Source organism: Oreochromis aureus, linkage group 10, assembly GCF_013358895.1.
Source record: "Oreochromis aureus strain Israel breed Guangdong linkage group 10, ZZ_aureus, whole genome shotgun sequence".
In the NCBI taxonomy this organism is placed as follows: domain Eukaryota; kingdom Metazoa; phylum Chordata; class Actinopteri; order Cichliformes; family Cichlidae; genus Oreochromis; species Oreochromis aureus.
The window spans coordinates 8,907,874-8,928,178 of NC_052951.1; the positions used below are offsets into that span (position 1 = coordinate 8,907,874).

The 20,305-nt window shown below is 40.7% G+C and overlaps 1 protein-coding gene across 6 annotated transcripts in view; it reads right to left on the bottom strand.

The window, feature by feature from the left end:
• msi2b (musashi RNA-binding protein 2b) overlaps window positions 1-20,305 on the bottom strand; it is a 262,995-nt gene that overhangs the window by 22,237 nt on the left and 220,453 nt on the right. For 3 of the 6 annotated variants that reach the window (XM_031730681.2, XM_039618131.1, XM_039618132.1), the window contains exon 11: window positions 1,884-2,003. The exons of 1 other annotated variant lie outside the window; for it this stretch is intronic. In XM_031730681.2, coding sequence (XP_031586541.2) covers window positions 1,884-2,003 — 120 coding nt within the window. The remainder of the gene's footprint in view (window positions 1-1,883; window positions 2,004-20,305) is intronic. 2 more of the 6 variants (XM_039618134.1, XM_039618133.1) reach the window with 1 other exon arrangement.

Sequence of the window (20,305 nt, forward strand, 5' to 3'; positions counted from 1 at the left end):
TTTTGCTGCTGTTATTATTGTTGTTCCATTTTCTGCTTTTCAGACACATTCTGCCATTTTTCTGAAGAGTTCTCCTTAAACTGTCTCGTGGCTGTTTAAGTACTCTAAAACAGGCCCATGATGTCACTGTTTTTCACTCTGACACCCCTCCCCTCAGCCCCTGTTCATAATCATTTACTTGTCTCCCTTCCATTTGCAGCTGTCAGAATTAAACTGTACATAATAGCTGCCATCACGTCTCTTGCTTCCTGGCTGCTGCTAACCCCAAATCAACATTCCTGCTTCTTAGTGATGTTCATTGCAATTGTTGGTTAAGTTCTTTGTTTTCAAAATACAAAATCAAATAGCTTGATGTGAGAGAAAGAGCATCTGATTGGCTTCCAGTGTTCCCTCTGTTGATTTGAATTAAGTTCAAATGAGAAGAAGAGCGTGAGCTTGCTTGTCTGCATTCGTGTGTGCGTGCGTGCAGGTAGTGTGCGCCCGTACTGTAGCTGTCAGTGTGTTCATGTGCAATAGTGTGCATTTCACATCACAGCACATGTCATTAAACAGCAATTGTCTCCTGACTTTATATCTGTAAGCCACTGCACAAACCAGGCAACATCTGAGTTACAATTAAAACACATTTGCTCCAACAAGCTTCAAATAGTATGTCTGATTAGGAAAGACAGTTTTTCCTCACTGCCTGGAGGCTGTGTGTTCAGTCAGGGGAGCTATTATTGACAGCTATTGAATGATCTACAGTTGTAAGGGTGGGGGAAAAAACAGGATGTCTAAATGAAGCCGACAAGCTGATCAATGCTGTTTAAGACAGAAAGAAACTTGCATCCTGTTTTTTTGGTACAAATCTCTTGGCAGATATTCATCTGCTTGCGAATGGGGTGTGTGCCGTCAGAACGCTTTACTCGAGTGCGTGTGTACTTAAAGTTGATCTCTACAAGCAGGCAGCTAAAGCACCGACTAATCTTTCCAATTTCCCTATTAAACGTCTGTATTTACAGATATAGAGCAACACAGGATAAGCTGATGTTCGTAAAGAACCGACACAACGGTGATCACAAAGGCACCCAAGGTTCAGGGTGCTTTGATGATCAGGTCGTAAGAAAAGTGTCTGGGAGCAAAAATGACTGCCATTACTGTAATCCACTGCTTTCTCCTCATTTATTTCTTTTAAGAGACAATCCACCATTAGACCAAACATTACGCAACTTAGTTTAACCTAAATGACAAATATCTGGACGAGACAAAGGAAAATGTCCATTCAGGTAGCTTAATACTGAGACAAACTGGAAATTCATTACCTAGCTTCATGGATTACAATATTCTCAATTTTTGAATCTGAAAATATTTATAGACATACTCTGAGAAGAAGATATTAAGGAAAGACTTTTTTATTTGCTCTAAGCTGCTTTTAGATCAGATTTTCTTGCATGTGTAACCATTTCTTATTAATGCTAAAACCCTGAGAGCTTCGAGTACAGATGTTTTAGACCGCGGATCGCCTCTTCATTAAGGTTTTGCTTCAGAAATTTCCTCCTGGGAAGACTTTTACTGTCTCAAAAGTAAATAGGGCTATGTTATCATACATGAGCGGAATTCATATTAAAATTTGTCGTGCTTTGTCATCAGCCCTTAAAAATCTTCCAGATGAGAGAATTGGAATTAAAGCGGTACTGCTTCATGTTTTAGAGTGATCTGGAGCGGCTAGGGCTATGTCTGAAAGGATGTGTATGTAGATATTTTGGATTAAATATGTATGTCAGCCTAAATTCAAAATGTTGCCAAGTGTGTTGGGGGCTGAGGGGACTATGTCTATGGGGAGAAGCAGAGCAGGAGAAGTTGAAGAGAGCAGCAGCCACACAGAACATGGACAGAGCGTTTACCTGGCCCTGTGCTCTGTGGGTACGCCAAGTAGCCGCCTCTTCCACGGGCCCCCCTACCTGAGCCACGCGCTGCTGCTACTGCCGCCGCCGCCACCGGTCCATATGCTGTCGCTGGGAAGCCTGCAGGCACATACACACACACATATACACACGCACATCACTTCGTGCACAGAGATGAGTACCTCCCAAAGCTACAGGAAAATGTTGATACCAGTGCTGAGCTACAGGATAAAACTATAGCTTTCACAGACAGGGGCTCGTGTTAGGTCGACATCTGTCAGCAGTCTCCTACAGAACACAGAGTGAGATTCAAAACCCCGCAGACCTGCTCGATCCACACACACAGAAACAAAACGATAGCCACGAGCAACTCACGGAATAAAACGATCTGAGAAAAAACAGAGACACGTAGGTCAGCTCTGTCAAATCCAACCTGGCGTGTGAGAAGGTTAAGATTTTAAATGAATCACCTAATAACTCAAATAAATAATCTCCAAATTGCTTCGTATACACAACATTTGATTTCTATGTATTCGAAATGTCATGTTTAGCAATATAATCTACATACTCTTACTGTAAAGACTATATTTTTGGACTAATACAGAAAAATATACTGATGATGATACATGTAAGAATGAATATATGAAAAATGTATGACCTCTAACTATATAAAGGTACATCTCTGCAAATGTGTAGGATTGTATTCAGCTACAGCACAAACCCGTGTAAAATCTCTGATTACATTAGTGGAAGAATTTGGCTCTGGGGGTGTTTATGTCACATGCTTTGGATGAAAGATTATAGCCACTTCTGAGCTGCATAGACATGGGCATAATGGCCCTACCTCTGGGGACCATCCCTGCATTTTGTTCGGGAGTGCTCCCAATTACAGCGAGTGTCTATGGAATCAGAATAATCCACTGTAATGCAGTCCACATTTTGATTTTTGATTTTTTTTGTCTGGCTATTCGGGTGGAAGATATATAGCAGAGAAAAACATTTCCCACAATCACACGAAGGCATCTCTTGGATGATTTGTCACTCAGAGGAGATTTCCATCTGTGAGCTTATGTGAAGACTGAACAAGTCTTTTGTGTTTGTTTATTCTCATGTAAATACTTTACTTATGTAAACATTTATACTCCGACGCTGAGATTCTTTAAGCTCGCCACTTTAAAGCACGTCTAAAGGATACACTCACTCAGAAATCAGGCAGTTTGTGATACACTAATAAAATCAAGGCTTTAATTCCATGCAAATATAAATCCACTTTTTAAGGGTCTGATTATTCCAACAAATATCAGCCTAATAATCAGACTGTAATTAAGCCAACACAGTATCTGTGAATTGTAATTACATTGTTGGCCTTAATGAACACAGTAGCTAGAGGTGGCTGACAGAGACTAGTCCATGCCCAGGGCTTGGGCTCTCAGCACAGGAATGGCATGTCATTAGTATGGGTGATGAGATTCCTCACTCTGGGCTCAACACCTTCTATGCCTAATCAGCCTCCTAAAATTATCTCCACAGGAAATGCTTTCCTCACTAGCAAAGAAATGATCTCCAAATTCCCTCAATTGGAGTTTTTCTTGATTTTTTCCCCCTCCTTTCGTTGATATGTGCGCATGTGTGTTTTTTGTGTGTTCTGGCTATATTCTGCAGACTGTGGTTTAGACATTACAAAATGGCACAAGACACCTCAGAGGATTATTTTTTTTGAATGCTGTGGAGGTGAGAGGAGCACCAGCGGGTGACCTATTTTCCGAGCCAGCCTTGTACTGCTATTCCACGAAGAGGGACTCACACAAAAGACTGATGAGACAGAGGGAGGGATGGGGGGGAGGTAAGAGGGCAGGGTCAGATGAGCTGCAGCCAAAGAGAAAAACACATAGCTTTTCATCAGCCGCCCGAGAAGGAGGTAATTCACAACTCTGTCGACACAATATGACCATGAATGTGCGAGTTGGGTGTGAGGTGCCATCATGCTGTGACTGGTAGGCAGGTGAAGAAGAAAAAGAAATGCCACTTTTCCCCCCGACTATCTAACAGCTCAGGAGAGAATAACAGACTGAAGTAGCGTAGTGAAAGGAGAAAAAGGACACACAAAAGACAACAAAAAAGGCAACTTAAATCCACCCCGCCTACGCTACTGCAGCTGCACCACACCTGAAAACGACTCCAAGAGCTCAAAACGGTAATCTCCGCCTCTTTTCACTAAAACACAAATCGACTCTGAAGCTATGCTAATGACGGCCATGCACCCCTGAATTTCCACTTACAGTGTCCCTCATGGTTGATGTGCACAACAGTGCACTCTCCACCTCTTTCTCTCTCGCTCCCTTTTTCCTAAGTGCTGAATCTATCTTCCCCTCACTGCCATTGTCATGACACCCCCAATAGACCCACTGGCTTGGAAGTTAGTTGCGGGCAAAGTTGTGGTGAGAGATTAACTTTGCAGGATTAGGTGGGTTAATTAATAGATGGCTGCTGCTCATTGTTTTGTGCTCACGCTGTAAGAAGCCACCCAAGAGAAGCGCTGCAGCATTAAATCAATTTCATGGCCCTTTTATTACTGAGGAGATAAAGCCAATATTTAGCTTTCAATTCTTCACAATTATTGGGCCCCTGCTTTGCCACTTGAGTGGCTGCGCTTGGCTGGGGACAAGGACACATCTGTTTATGAGCTGTGGAGGCCCGGGGGCCTTCGTGTCCGGACTCCAGGGAACTGTCCTCAGCTTTCGCTCCTCACAGAAATTCAGCCTTCCTCGAGAATGCACACAGAAAGGAAGAAAGATTAGACCTAAAGAAAGATGAGGACTTTCACAACTGTCAGAAGCTGGCTCTTGCTAAACAAAAGGATTACATGGTCTCAAATATTTATATGTACAACTACAGTTTGTCAAAACTCCTTAGTTATCATTCTCTGTAGTAATGCTAACTTAAAGTTTTACCTGACCATGCTAGTCTTTCCTTTAGAACTTTCACATTAACTTCTAATAATTTCTTCTGCTTGAACTGCCACCATTATATACAGCATGTAAACATATCATTCACTGCATAAAATAAACTTTTGGCTAAAGGAACTCAGTAAACAGAATGACATATCAAACACGTCACATCATTGGATCTATGCTGAAGGTGCAAAATGTGGATCCAGAGCACTATACTTTACTACTTTATGCCTATGAAGTGGCATTTTTCTTGGGTGCACGGCAGCTCCTTTTCTAGCTGCACCTGTATTTTGTGAGTCTCTGTGAAGTTGACTGTACTGAAGTAGGTGGAGAGGCGCAGTAGGGGCAGTGTCGGTGGTGATCAAACAGCACAGTGCAATTTTTCTGTCAAGGATTTCTGGGATTTTTGCTTGTTGGAGTCTGGGTCAACAGTTTTGTTTTTTCTATTACAAAAAGCCCTTTAACAGTAATCTGATATCCAGCAAAGGAGAAAAAAATCAGGAGAAGTGGTTAGTAAAATTAATTCTCGCCACTATTATAAACACTGATGTGCCTCTTTTTGCCTGATGTTGCCATTTTTTCAAGCTGACCCTAAGTCAGTTGATTCATGCTGACTCTTAAATATCGATCTATCCGGACAATACTCTTTTTTCAACTTGATCTTGACTTAACCAATGCGCCATTTCTGATACATCTCTGCAGATCTTTTCTGGCACACTGCCTTTCTAGCCACAGACTCACTTTCTGAACCCATTACTCAGAGAACATCACAATGAAAAGTTGTTGCATTATGCATCAATAAGGTCCTATTTATGTCCTACTAGTCTGACAACAGCTTGACTGATGTTAATGTAATCTGCACTGTTCTTTGGCCCAAAACTGCCAGCAGCAGCTCCCCTGTCATTGACAAAGCAGCTCCATCAGTCACAGAGCACTCTCCTCATTTCTCCTATAAGAAGAGTGTCAACTGACTAATGCACAGGAGGAACCCAGGGACAGAGGATGCTTCTATGGATATGGATCAAATATGCTCAAACTTTAAAATCTTTATGAAACTGACAATTATTAAAACCAACAACACTATAACTTAATTTTTAAGTGGAAATCTAAAATGCTGTCAATACAATCTATAAACATGGTCTCTTTAGAAAGTGTTAGTATTGTTCTGCATCAGTGTTTTCAAGATTTTAACATTAAATTTGGGATTAGAGAAGCAGCTAACCAGGATTAGCTTGCTGGCTAGCAGACTTTTCATACTAAGCTGCTTAACACAGTAGCTTGGTTCGACAAAAGGGGCCGGCGAACAAGGCTTTCAGCCTGCTACAGCCGATTTCGGGGGGCAGACAGAAGGAGTAAGACAGATGAACAGCGAAGAGCGCTGATGAGTGAGACAGATGAACCGAGAAGACCAGCAGACACATCAGTAGAAGACAAAGAGAGGAAAGGACAAAGATAATGAGAAATAGAGGGAGACATAAGGCCAGGACTCTGGTGTGCCATTCATTTTCATGGAATTCTGGTTTGAAAACCCCCCCCATAAATCTCCTCATTTAGGTAAATAGAGAAACAGAGCAATAAAATGACACATTTAATTTAGTTATTGTTAATAAAGTGAAGATTTAACAAGAAAAAAAATCTCATGCAAATTAAAAAAAAACAATCTTCCTTTTCAAAATACTGAATTATTGATTGATTGCCACTTAAGAAGGCCAAAAATACATTACATTACATACATTAAAATACAATATATGTCTTAACAGTAGTTTTACTAATAATGTATGGATTGCATCATTTTAAAATGTAGTAAATTGCCTGCTGTGAACCACCTGTATGTTTAACTCTCCTTCCGCGCGCTTCACATTTCTGATAAATTGTTGCATTAATTTTAAGGCCAAAACCAACTTTTACAGACAGGTACGAGAGCGCAGACTATCATTAGCATCACAGTGGATTCCTTTTTCACACATCGGATTTAACAAGCAGGAAAACCTTAAATTTATGGAATTCACATAGTAGTCTAGACTGCCTTTTTGGTAGTCCTTCAATAACCATGAGGTTGATGACTGATAGCTGATAAGTTACACACCCACACACATTTATCAAGTTAACACTGGTAGAATACACTTTGTATGGTTGAAAGCTTAAAAAACAGCTTGAAAAAACATTCCCCTCTAAGGTCAGGACTGAAAATGATTTAAAAAGCAGCCAATATTCAAAGAACAACTTTGAAACAACTTCAAAAAGCCTGCAGAGCACTAAAAAAGGAAAAACTAGATGAAAGTATGGCCTCTCTAATGCAAAATATAAAGAAATTATGGGTCGCTCAAGACTTTTGCACAATTTCAAAGTTCAAGGAAATCTTACGAATAAATCAAAATATTAAGTTGCAACCAAACAGAAAAGACAAAGGACATGCTCATAATTCAAACAGAGGTCTGAAGAAGTAACAACCCAGAAAACAAGAGGCTAAATAATTATAAAACAATAATAATATATTAAATAAGTAATAATAATAAATTTAAAAAATGGCTGAAAGCGGCAATTTTCATCTGCACTTTAATCTAAAATTGATCTGCTGTAAAGTTGGGGGGAATTTAGGAGAATATTTCTACATTTGAAGCGTAAATGTAAACTGTTCAACAGATTTGGAGTAAAGAAAGTAGATGAAGAATGAAAATAGTGTCTCTGTAATTTTAGGTTGAACTTCCTTTTTGATTGATGCTGCTTCTCATCAAAACTAACCTGATTTTGTAGTTACCAAAGCAAACAAACAATCATATGTCATGAAACATGGAGGAGAGGTGTAACATGGCCAAAGAAAGCCTGGTGACAATCCTGATCATTTTCTTCTGTGAAACTGGGTATAAGCGTTTTGGTGGCAGATGGGCTCAGAGTGGCCTTCTGGTTATGTTTCTGAATTGCATTTGCATCATTTGAGTGTTGTTGAGTTTTTTATTTAGTTTATTCAGAATAAATTTAGTTTAGCTGACGCTCAGAGCTGCTTTGCATAGTGGGGTCTACACTGCTTAGTAGTTTATATGTCTTAAATAATAAAAAGGATGACTCATAGAAGAGATCTTAGCAAATTCATTGTAAAATAAATAAAAGGAAATTGCAAATGACCTATAAGAAGTTCACTGTAAGGCACTAAGAAGTACAACACAAGTCGTAGCAGGGCCAGTGAAGCACACGGCTGCCTTGTCACGGGTTGAGGGAGGCTTTCTGTCAGAGATGGAAAACTGACTCCACTTCACATTTTGCTTCATCAATAACATTTGATAAGATATAGAGAAACATATAGAGACAAATAAACAAAACAAAAAGAAAGAAAATATTTATCAAAGTTACCAAAGAGACAGCCACCTAGCAAGACATCTTTTCATCTCCAGACTGACAAGTGTCCTATTGTTGTCATCCTTCAGCGTGACTTTGTTGTTGTTGAAAGCATCTCTGGGTTGTTGTTATCAAAGGCATAAATCACAGAGCTGGAGAGAGCCAGGTGGCTTTCATATGAACTGCTGCACACATGCTCATGTCTCACCTCTCCTCTGATCAGAGGAGACCTACAGTACACACAGAGAGTTCCTCTCGCTTACAATACAGAGGCTAGGGTCTGGAAATGAGCCAGAGAGACAGAGAGAAAGAGCATTTACATGCACACCAGTAATTCAATTATAACCAGACTAATGCAATACACATATTATTGCAACTCTCATGTAAACACCTTAACCAGGTTATCTTACTCACATTAAAGTCCTAATCAGAGTAAGCATAACTTGATTAACAGAGCTGGGTTGCATGTCAGTCATTCAAATTAATCTCGCTGTGTTTATGTCTGGTGTCTTTCAATGTTTGGAATCGGTGCATGCGCCACAAAGGACAAAGGAGAACACAGAGCTCCACGAGGAAGGTTTCAAACAGAATCGTTACAGGATGAAAGAATTAAACAGGTAAATAATCACTTAGGTGAAGATGCTCCATCGAAGCCTAAGCCAGATAAGTGGTTAGGAAACTTGATGGGATATTGGATGGATGGAGAAATGGTTACACAGACAGTGACAGAGTTTCTTGCCTTATTGTCTTATAATGCCTTATTCCTCCCATCTGTTATTTCCCTACAGCTATTTCCCTTAGGTCTACAGGCTAGTATCTTAGTAACATTTTCTTGGATCAGCTGATTTGTAACAGATAGTCAAGCCAGAGTGTGAAAGCTTAATAAAATGACATTTTTTCAAGGGGCAGTCTGCAAATATTACTGGTACTTTGTTTGCTCTGGCAGAGTGCAGTCCCAGCATTTGTTGCCAACTGTTGTCTGTTTATATTTTTCTGTTGATAAGCGGTATATCACAAGTTATGTTGCCTTGGTTGGTTTCAGTCTACCCACCCAGAGTCATTTTGGAAAGTGAAACAGAACTGAGAGGGCCCAGAATAATTCACATTTGCTCATTTGCCTGGCAAAACTAGGCTATAAAAAGCCTACAGCATCAATGAAAGACATATTCTAAAAAACAAGTTATCAAAATCAAATATCTCAGCTGAATTTAATGATTCAAAATTCATGTTTACAAACTAAATGCAGGGAAGCGAACCTTGCACAGGCGCCACATAGTATAGCTGTAGCCAGCTTTGTTTAGTCTAAATTATTATGGAGCCAGCTCATTAAAACAATATTAAAGTAAGAGGTGACATGTTAAAAATAGCAGTGTGCATCTATAGGCTCAAATCCTTATTGACAAAAGCAACTGGAGTTACACTCTGGCATAGGATTGACTATAAGTGGATTCTAATCATGTGATGCATTTATGCACTGTTTCAGTTTCTCTTTCAGCCTCTATACAAATGCCAGTAATGACAGATCATCAAACAGCTGATATCATAATATAATATAGGCAGTTAAGCTTTATTGTGTACTTTTTCTGATGTTCACAAAATTACACACATTTTCCAAAGTAGGTGCATGTATTCACAGTGTGTAAAAGATTTAAAGGTATAAAATTGGGAGAACAGTCAGTCAGCCACATAAAAAATAAATAGTTTAAATATTTGAACACATTTTGACAATTTTGTAAATCTGCAATGTGGTGCAGAGATTAGAAATGTTGGATTTGAAGTTTCCTCAGGTCTTGGTGATTCCAAGTTGGCTCCAGATCTTAAATAGATACAGCTTTGCGTGGTCAGTATGACCCAGTTTTGAACCTTTTTTTTAAAGGTCAGATTTTGGAAACAGACTGCTCTCTGTAAAGTAAAAACCACAGGGTACAAAATAAGCACCCCCTGTCAAGTGGTACAATGAGGTAATTTATTTTTGAGAGTGCACAGTTATGACAATAAAAGAGAATGATGACAGGATAGTCTGTGCCTCCTCCAAAGGGGAAAAAAATGAGTTGCAACACAGCACTGAATGATATGCTTTAGAGAGGATTTAAAAATGGATATACACAATACCACAGGCATTCAACATATACATGCATATAGCCTGCACGTCTTCACTGCAGACAGCAGCAATACATAGGCTCCACAACACCAAGACTGCCCACAACTCTACAGTACAAGAACAGTCAATTGCTCTGTCATATAGTCACACCTGACTTCATTTATGCAGGTCAGTATATCTGCACTTGCGCTTGCTTCTTACTTTCTTTTTTAAACCAAAGGTAATGATTTCTGTAAGTAATGAAACAATTTGGCACACTGATCCTTTGCCAATGATGGCATCTGATGGGGGAAAGAAAGAGTCAATGAGAGAAGAGGAGGGAGCCCAGACCTCAGCAAAGCCTGGCTTTACAGTGGTAATTGCACACGTATCTTTTGTCTTTTGACCAAATGATGAGGCCTGAGAGGAGATGTGTATGTGTTAAAATTTAATCTGGGTAATCTTTCAGAGGCACAGCAAAAAAAATAAAATAAAATAAAATATATATATATATCTCCAATTCTGTTAGTCATTACTAAATCACATCTTCTCTACCAGCTGAAACAAAAGCAATCTAAAATAATTTAGAACCCAACATCTTTTAATTCATAACCCAGTGAAAAGAAAAATCTGCAATCTCAGGAGAGCAGTGGTAAACATATAATGCATTTTTCTGTTGGGAAATTACTGCTCTTCATGAGAAGGTCAGAGGTGAGGAACGGTTGTGCTACAGACTAGCCTACTTGTGCTAGCAGTGTCTAAGTGATTTGCTTAAGGACACTCCAGTAGGGTGGATTCCTGCTGCCAAGGGGGCTCAATCCGAACCCCTCAGCTGAAGAGGAGTGTCCGTACCCATGCTGCCGTCTGTCAAAACTGCCCACTATCCACACTGCACACGTACAGCTTTACATATTTAGAAATCATTCATAAATTAGAAGCAGAAGAAACTGATGCAGCTGTACACTGTGTATGAGTGAATGTGACATTGCAATGTGATGTTATGCTGTGAGCTCAGGAAGAGCTCAGAGTCTTCTACTTCTAGTCTTTTAGCTCTCAGTGACAAGAGTGCTGTTTCTTTGTAGCTGAAGTGCATGGCAGCATAGCATCAAAGAGGACAAACTAGGCTCTTTATTGAAGTGTAGCCGCACTTTCGACCTCTTCTTTGTACTCCTTCCCGTGCACTTCAGTATAAAGGAAACTGCTCCTATGCTGCACAACTGATATAAACACACTGGGCTTCCACACAAGCCTCAATATAACTCCCAGTCACTCACACACCTGCAGCAGTTAAAGATGAAGCACTGGAGAATGAAACAATAAGGGACAGAAACAATGCATTTCAAAAAACAGAAGAGAAATCTGCCAGGATAGATAAGGCAGAGACATTTAAATCCATTTGGTCGAGGAAATTGTGAAACTGGTTTTCAGAATGAGACAGGGTTTTCGGTTCACAACCTTAATACCAAGGCAGTTTAGGATAGTGACTTAAATAGAGAGAGACAGACAGGGAGGACACAGATGTCTGACCTTGCAGTAGTGCTTATGTAATGGTCTGCTTCAGTGCATTTAACTGCAGTGCTCCTTTCCAACCTAGGATCAGTAAAGGCAACATGTCTCTGCAGTCCAATCTCCTCTGACATCAGTTCTGACACTTAGAGTGTATGAAAAGGTCCTGTGAGCTCCAAGTGAATCAGTTGTTATGGCCCTGCCTGTGTGGTCCCCGTAGAGCCAATCATACTAATTAAACTAGACTACTTAAGCCTCCTCTCATTAGTGTCCAAGTAAACAGCCTTAATTTTTTATGCATTTTAATGCCCATCTCCCAGTTCTGGGGGTGGTACTGAACCGGACAGATGAATGATGAAGGGGGGTAATTTCAGGTTTTCTCAAATGAAAGAGAGTGCACTGCGTGTCATTTTATCATTCAAGTTAAATATGTGTTGGTGGATTTGAACTATGCTTCACCATATCTCATACAGTCAAACTCGCCTTCTCAGTGATAATTCATTTAAAGGATAAAAGGATAATATGTGATATAATATGTAAACATGATCTTAAACCCAAGCTTTTGTAGACTTATTATATTTTTGGCCAGCTCCATGGACTCTGGTTACACAATCTAGCACTGCTCCAGATACCAGGGGCAAGTAGGGTAAAATGTGGCATGACCCAAAAATAGGGCTGCAACACTGGCTTTCACTTGATCACTGTAGAAGCAAACAATGTTTGCAGGGCTGTATGCACTGTTATGAGCATACTATACTTCATGTATACTGCATAAAGTATAGCCATCCATTAGGAAAAGAGTAGTTCTAAGCCACTGGAGAGCTATTAGCCCAGTCAGCAAGAGGGAACGATGGAAAGATGGAGGAAAAGGTGGAGACAGCTGGGTAGAGTCCTAGCAAGTACCCAACGCGCTGGAGCTCTCAAACAGTGGGTGGCATCAAAACAACAGGCAGTAGAAAGAGAGCATGGTCTCAGAGACACACATATTGTACTCCTCAGTTTGCTTCCAGGTCTGTGGTCTTTTTCTGTTCTGTTGCTGGTCTCCAGCAGCGTCCGGAGGTGGCAGCCATGTACGAGGCAGGACAGCTCGAGTTTCATTTCTAGACCAGCAGCATAACAGCCGAGACATAATGAGCTTTAGAGTTGCCACTCTGCCTGTTACAGCACCTCATCTTCCCCACCGCAGGAACCTAGTCTATGGGTCTCCGTGGCAGACTGTTTGCCTGCTTCAGTGTGTGAGGATGCGTCTGCTATCCTAGGGTGAGTTAAGGCCTGGGCAAATGAGGTGAGCCTTCTTTTCCACTTTCAGGAAATAGCTAGCCTTTCAGCTTTGCCTCTGTGAGAGTGCGGTCGCTGGTTCCGCAGAGAGAGATGCCCACACACTGATGGAAACACATGTGCGTGTGCATGTGACCTATGATCTGTCTGCATGTGAGCATCCGATGTGATCTGTCAGCATCCCTTTATCTACACGGGAAAGTAAAACCACACTGCAAAACAAAAACAAAACAAAAAAACAAACCAAAAAACCCCCCACTGGTCCTCCTCTGTGCTCAGGGCATGCAGGAGGACCACTTGGTAATGTGGTGCTACACCTGTTGAATGCATTCGATGGGGTCTACCTCTGACAGCAAAGCACATGTACATGAAACAGAAAGTGGGTAATGGAAAACAAAGCTGATGTGAGAGCAGTCCGGCTTTATGACTCCACACATAGAAGTAGACAGGGCGTGACATACAGTGCTGTCCACTGACGTCACAGCAGCGCACTAACTGCTGTCATTGGGAATGGAGTCGTGGCCTGCGGAGCTCAGAGAGTCGGCATGTGTGATGGTGTGTGTGTGTGTGTGTGTGTGTGTACGTGTGTGTGAATGTGCAATCAGCACTGTTGTGAGGACAGTGAGTCAGAGAAGCAGACAGAAAACCAGAGAGAGGCTCCTGGTTGTCCCTCCACCTCCTTTGCCCCCATATGCAGCCTCGAAGAGATTTCGATTGTGTCCATTGTATGCTTCTGTGTGTGCGTGTGAGAGTTCGAGTGCACAGGAGCAAGATGCGTCGTGCATGATCATTCAAGTGTATGAGATCACAACGCTCGTCGCCGGGCCCTATTTTAAGTCCTGCGACTCATGGAGTGCCCCGGCCTCCACAGACCCATTGGGCTAATGATCAGCCTTGGCAATTAAAGCCAATCTGTGAGTCAGTGTGGCATCAGGAGGGCCATCTGCTTCCAGCCCTGTAGCACTCACTCTGGCCTGTGGGACCACTTGCTGGGGTCACAGCTCACCCGGCTTGTAGAGAAATGGTCACAAGATCTGAGGAGCAATCTGCTGTGCAACTCTAGTTCAATAGAATCCTGGTCTACTGATACACTGCTGTGTGTACCGCTGTCTCACGAGTGCAGTAAAAACACAAGCAGTGGGATCGATCTTGTGGAGGGCAATGTTGCACGCACCCATGACACAAGTAAGCTCCACATCAGCCTCAGGCTAGTGATTCTTCCCACCTGCTTTAGTATCGTAGCCAAGATGTGTGCAGAAATGGGAATTTAAGGTGTATGAAAACTTAAGAGGGCTTTCTGTTCATAATGAGTCTGCAAGGTATCCCAAATCTTTATTAGCATTCACACACATACGCAAACATTAGCTGCAGCCAGCAAAAAAAGAGTTTAACAGCAAAGAAAGTTTGAAAAAAAAATTGTCAATATTGTCAATGGTTGGGATACAAGACTCAAGGCTGATACAATGGTGTCCTCGCTTTACCCACATTGGGCTATTAAATCTTTTGTGTGTTTAGTCTTGGGTGCATTAGTCTGAGATTGCCTTATTCTTTACATTAACAGCTTGTCATTCTTAGATAATACACTCTGAATTTCACTTACCTGCATGAAAAACGCTGCAGAAAAAAAAAAGGTTTGACTGATCAATCGCACCACAGACCTGACCTTCTCTTATCAGACATCGTCTTGCATAGCATTTCAAAATATATTCTATATTACTTAAAATTTAGATTTAGAGATAAAACCACAGATACAAAGGGCAAACACATCTTCCATTTCTCTCCTTTCAGACCTCATTGATCTGAAGTATACGCAGGATGCAACTACATCACCAAATAGCCCCTTACCTCTTCTGTGCCAGCATATCAGGTGTGCTTCAAAGGTTCACAGCTCTATATATCTTTTCTATCACCCTGCAGCAGACAGTTGCTAAACCCCGGGAAGCTAGCTGGTGATTCAGGCCGATGTCCTGCTGTGACCTCTGGTGCATTTTTTTTCATAAGCTTGTTTGGCCCTGCTCTAGATTATGAGAGCATTCATCCTTCAGAAGCACCCACTATCATACCAGTTGCACAGGTCAGCAGCTCTCTTTCCCTATGTGCCACCTGCTGCAGCTGCTGTACCTTTGTATTGTTTTCCTACAGGAAAAGGAAGGTCATAAGTGCAGCAGGTCCACCCTCTGTTTATAGTTGTGTAGGAACACACTTATATCTCTTTGGGTCCATGAGTTCCTAAAAAAAGCCAAAGAATATAGATCCGTGTACCACTAAATCTGTTGTGTTTGCCCAATCTACTTCACTACATATGCAGTACAATATATATATATCTATATATCTATATCTATATCTCTATCTCTATCTATCTATCTACACACACACATATATATATATATATATATATATATATATATATATATATATATATATATATATATATATATATATATATATATATATATATCTATATATATATATATATATATATATATATCTATATATATATATATATATATATCTATATATACATATATATACATATGTATGGGACGGTTTTGGAGCCAACCACGCCATCTTGAAAGATTTACATATTCAACGTAACAACAGAAGCTGTGGAACCCAGAAGCACCCGCTGGGCCAAGTACTGTTTCCTTCAGCACAGAAAGAGAAATTTACTCCATGCTGTTTTACGGCATTTGAAATGCCATTTTCTGTCAGGTATACGATGGAGTTTGCTGTTCTGTCTCAGGCATGGCTGGTTGGTGGAGATGGAGAGGGATGGAGGCTACTGCAGTGCTATCACACGTCAGGGATGAGGTCTGACAAAGATGAAGCGTGTGACAATGAAGGGATATGGAAACAAGACATCATGAAACAGATGGAAAACCGATCCACCAACTGCAGCAAACCGATACCAACAGCCAACGCAAACCCCAGAGTTGTGAAAAATAGACACAAAATGCAGTACCTTCTTAGAAACAGCCTTTTACATGTATGAAATGCAAATGGACGGCCCTTTAATAGGCTGATTAAGACCACAGTCTCAGACAACTCTTGACAATGACTGATATCCCAGAGCTAAAGACAATAACCACTGTAGCAATGAAGTGAAGTGGGCAACAGCGATTAGGAGTATGGTGGAGCCTGAGGTTGAAAAGAGTTCAAGAAATGTCTGATGTTCCTGACAAAAAGAAAAGCCTTGTTAAAAAAATAAAATAAACAAATCGATAGCAAGGCCGAACACAGATTCCCACTGGTGTGGCTTCTCATCGCTTCAATCCTATGTCATGAGTATACGCCAATAAAGTTTGCATAATCACTCTCACTGCCAGAAGGGGGAGACAAAAGTTCACTACAGCAGGTTTAAGGTAACTGGTAAATAACCCCAAATTACCCACCCCTCTGTCCTCAGTGTACCCTTGCCGCACTTACCCCTGCCCTCTCCCCTCCTTAATTATCCCTTTCCTCTGTTCTTTTAGTACTTAAGAGGCTGACTCACTGGACCTGAATTGCTGTTTGTCTGTCATGACATCTGAAATAGTTGGATGACTGAGTGTTATGCCTTTCACTCACTCAGTCTGATGGGACCCCACTAACATCTTCATCCCTGGTTTTTCGGTGTAGCATAATGACCTCCTAGTAGCGGCCCTAATGGAGCCATAATGGTCATTTATGCCATGGGAGGCTCTGAGGGCACGACTGTGGAGGCAGCGAGTCGCACAGGAAGATGGTAGAGTGAAGAGAAGCTCCGGGTTAAGTCTCTCCACCTCCGCCTTTTCCCTTCATACACAGCTCCCAAATCTCCGTCTTTGTATGAATACCACATATCTGTGTGTCTGTGTGTGCGTTCAACTGCGCATTCACGTCCATGTAATAAAAGGAACCGATACAAGACTGGTTAACAATAGAAAGTACAATATGAATGTATGAGGGGTGTATCCCTGCTTTTGATGCTCGCTTCTACAGCTTATTCACACACATAATACACACACACAATACATTCTCCTTTTTAATTACATTTTTCCTCATGAATGCAGTGTACTATATTCTTAAAACTCTTTATAATTTCTCTTCTATATATGCTTGCACTGCTGGCAGAAACGATCCTGTACATAAATTACAGAGCATAAGCTTGTGCTTATTGCTAAAAAACATTCTCTTTCTGGCATTTGCATTTTTATTATCCACAGTAAACACAGGGATCTTTCATCCTTACATCCCGTGTTAGTCTAGAAGAATCGACAAGTAAAGAATAGTTCGATGTACTGTAAGGCTGTGATCAAACTGGATAGTCCTTTCAAATTTCTCAATCACGTGAGCTCATCCGAACTAGACACCTGGTTAAAATGCGGCACATCTTGGGATCGTTCCCCAGGGCGCTGCAAGCTGAATAATACAATAGCACATTTATCAGCGAGCTAATGCTAATTAGGCTGTTGCATAAAAAGGAGAATAATGTACAGTAACGTCCCTCATGCCTTGTCAGCTCCCGCTTTGTCTGTTTAGCCATACAGCTGCATTTTGGCTCTTAAATAGGAGAAAGATGGCAGTCTATTTTAGAAAACATGAAATATAAACTATCCTACTGCAGGGCCGATTTCCCCAAGTAATCACAATGTGCTTTGTATCATCTAATCAGATGAATTAAAAAAAACACAACAACAATGAAAAAACAATGGCACAGACACTTGGAGATATCTGAAGAGAAAGACAAAAACAGCTCCTTTATTTCTCTCCTCGCTCTCAAAACAAGACATAAACATTACTTATTTCTATCACAAAAAATGATCTCAAATTCAACCAAAGCTTAGTTTTTTTAATCTTTTAAAGCTTTCTGGAAAAAAAAAATCAGTGCTGTCCAACTGCACTATCTAGGGAACTGTGCACTCTTTAATGTCTTTTGTAGCCCATTTTCATCTCAAAGATCCTTTCCATTTGAGTTTTTTTTTTTTGTAGTCTGATGAATGTTAGGTCTGAAGTCTGAACATTTATGTCCAGCTCTGTGTTTGATTTTCTTCTGCTTTGATTCCTACCCCGGCTGCAGTCCAGGGCGAGCAGAGCAACACTGTACAAGAGTGTTTACAGTGAATGTCACTTTCAAGTTTTCTGTGGTAATGAAAACAGCTGGACTTCTGAGTAATTCGCTCACAGTGCAGAGTGAATTACCTTTAAAAGGAATATAACATATAAAGAAAAACATGACATTGAGGCGGTGTGTGGTGAGACTGAATAATACTATTCCGCTGTTCAAACTGGTTTAATGTCAAATTGTAGTAACAATCAGGCATATGCACAATACTCCTACAGCTGCGGCTTCACATGATGCTATGTGTGGGTTCTAAAGCTGAAAATGAACTGAAGCTGCATGACTGACACGTTGACTACCTTGACTCATGCTCATATTGATACCTGCATTCATAGATGCTTACCACCCTGACACTGAGCTAAAGCTTTCTGAAAGTGTTACCGAAAAACCTGCCAATGCTGTAACATCCGTATAACAGTGTATTTATTATTGAGTCCATATGATTAGTAACAGTGCAGCAGCTGCTAAAGAGATGCTTCATCTAAAATGCAAATAAACACACTGGTTGTATCTAGTTTCTGAAATCCAGTAAGCTGGAGGGGGATGAAACCAAGTATAATTTCCTAATTACAGCACACACAGTGGATGTGAGGGTAATCCAGTGATTTTGTGTTTATTTACTAGTGGAGTTTAGTATGCTATTAAATTTTTTTTCCTTAGGAAGTTACCTTTAGTTCTGCAAATATTAGAACGGGACTGATTAACGCTTCAGCTAGAAGTAGGGGTGCAATTTTCCTTCTCTGGTGACGTGTCCTGAGTATTTGTGGAGGATTCAAAGCAAAGCGAAAAATTAATCAAAGATGGCACTCATTGTTTGATATTTGTCGGGCATATATGATGTGATACAACCACTGGTTGCAAAGGAAAAATGTGTGCTCCCAACTAGTTGGCAGTGGTACCTGGAGGTTGCTGGGTCTCCCTGGGTGAACTCAGTTGCAAGGAGGATGCTTGACAAAAAACTCCTAGTTCTTTGGTTGCTACCAGATGTCCATGGCACTCTGTAAATTTTCATGTTTGCCTGCAAACATTCACTAACTACTAGCTGAGGTGTAGCAAAACTAGAGAAAATGCAATACAAACCGAAATGATTAAAGCCTACATTTACTTCAGTGTAAAAGTTGTTTCTCAAAGTTGCAGCCAACATGTTTTAGGAGGTTCAAGTTTTACTGTGAAAGCAAACAGTCCGCATTTCTGATATCTGTCGCACTTTCTGCAGTTTCACTACAGCTCAACAGTGGTTCATTTAAATCTACGACTGTTTTCTCCGGTTGGAGGATACACACAAAAATGGGAGTCATCTAAGACTCTGTGGCTTTAGCCATTACTTTCCCAGCCAGCTCCAGTAACCACTTGTAACTAGTCACTTTTTCCCATTGCTTGCTTGCTTGACAGATGGTCACCGACCAGTCCCTAAGCTCATTTGACTCGGGCCTTATTCACTTGATCCTAGATTGTCACCGTGATTGTCACATGTCCAAGATGGCTCACAAGTTCCTGTCACGTGGTTAGTGGTCACATGTCTGCTAATTGTGATGTGGTTATCAGCTTTCTTCAGTAACCCTTGTTTTCTGCTTTAGTTTCTTAGTTTCTGTGTGCAGTCACCTACAGCTCCACAAAATTGCAGCGTCTTTACCTTACAATATAAAGCGCCTTGAGGCGACTGTTGTGATTTGGCGCTGTATAAATAAAACTGAATTGAATTGAAAATAGCTCAGCTGTCCATTTCCTATCCTAATCAGAGATATTATCAGAGGAATGGGTAACAGAGCTCCATGAAGATCGCAAAATGCCACACTACACTACAAGACAAGAGAGTAATACTGAAGAAAATTGTTAATGTTATTATCTGATCTCTATTAACTTGAGTCAATATATTACTACTATAATTCTAGCAAAGTAAAATATGGATTGGCAGAAAATTACAAACATTTATACATTTTTTAAATCCAACTGCAAGCGTGTAAATTCCAGAGAAAATTCAATGCACACTTTGCACTGCTGTAACTTGCACAGCGTGGACCAAGTCAGGTGAAAAGGCAGCCACCTCTGTGAAGCTGAAAACAGACCTTAAGCTCAGTATAGACATCTAACACAGTCATCTCACTCAGAGTCTTCATCTTAAAGTAGTAACATTATATTTTTATGCTGATATGACAGCCTGACTCTCAGTCTGACATCAATTTGACACAATAAA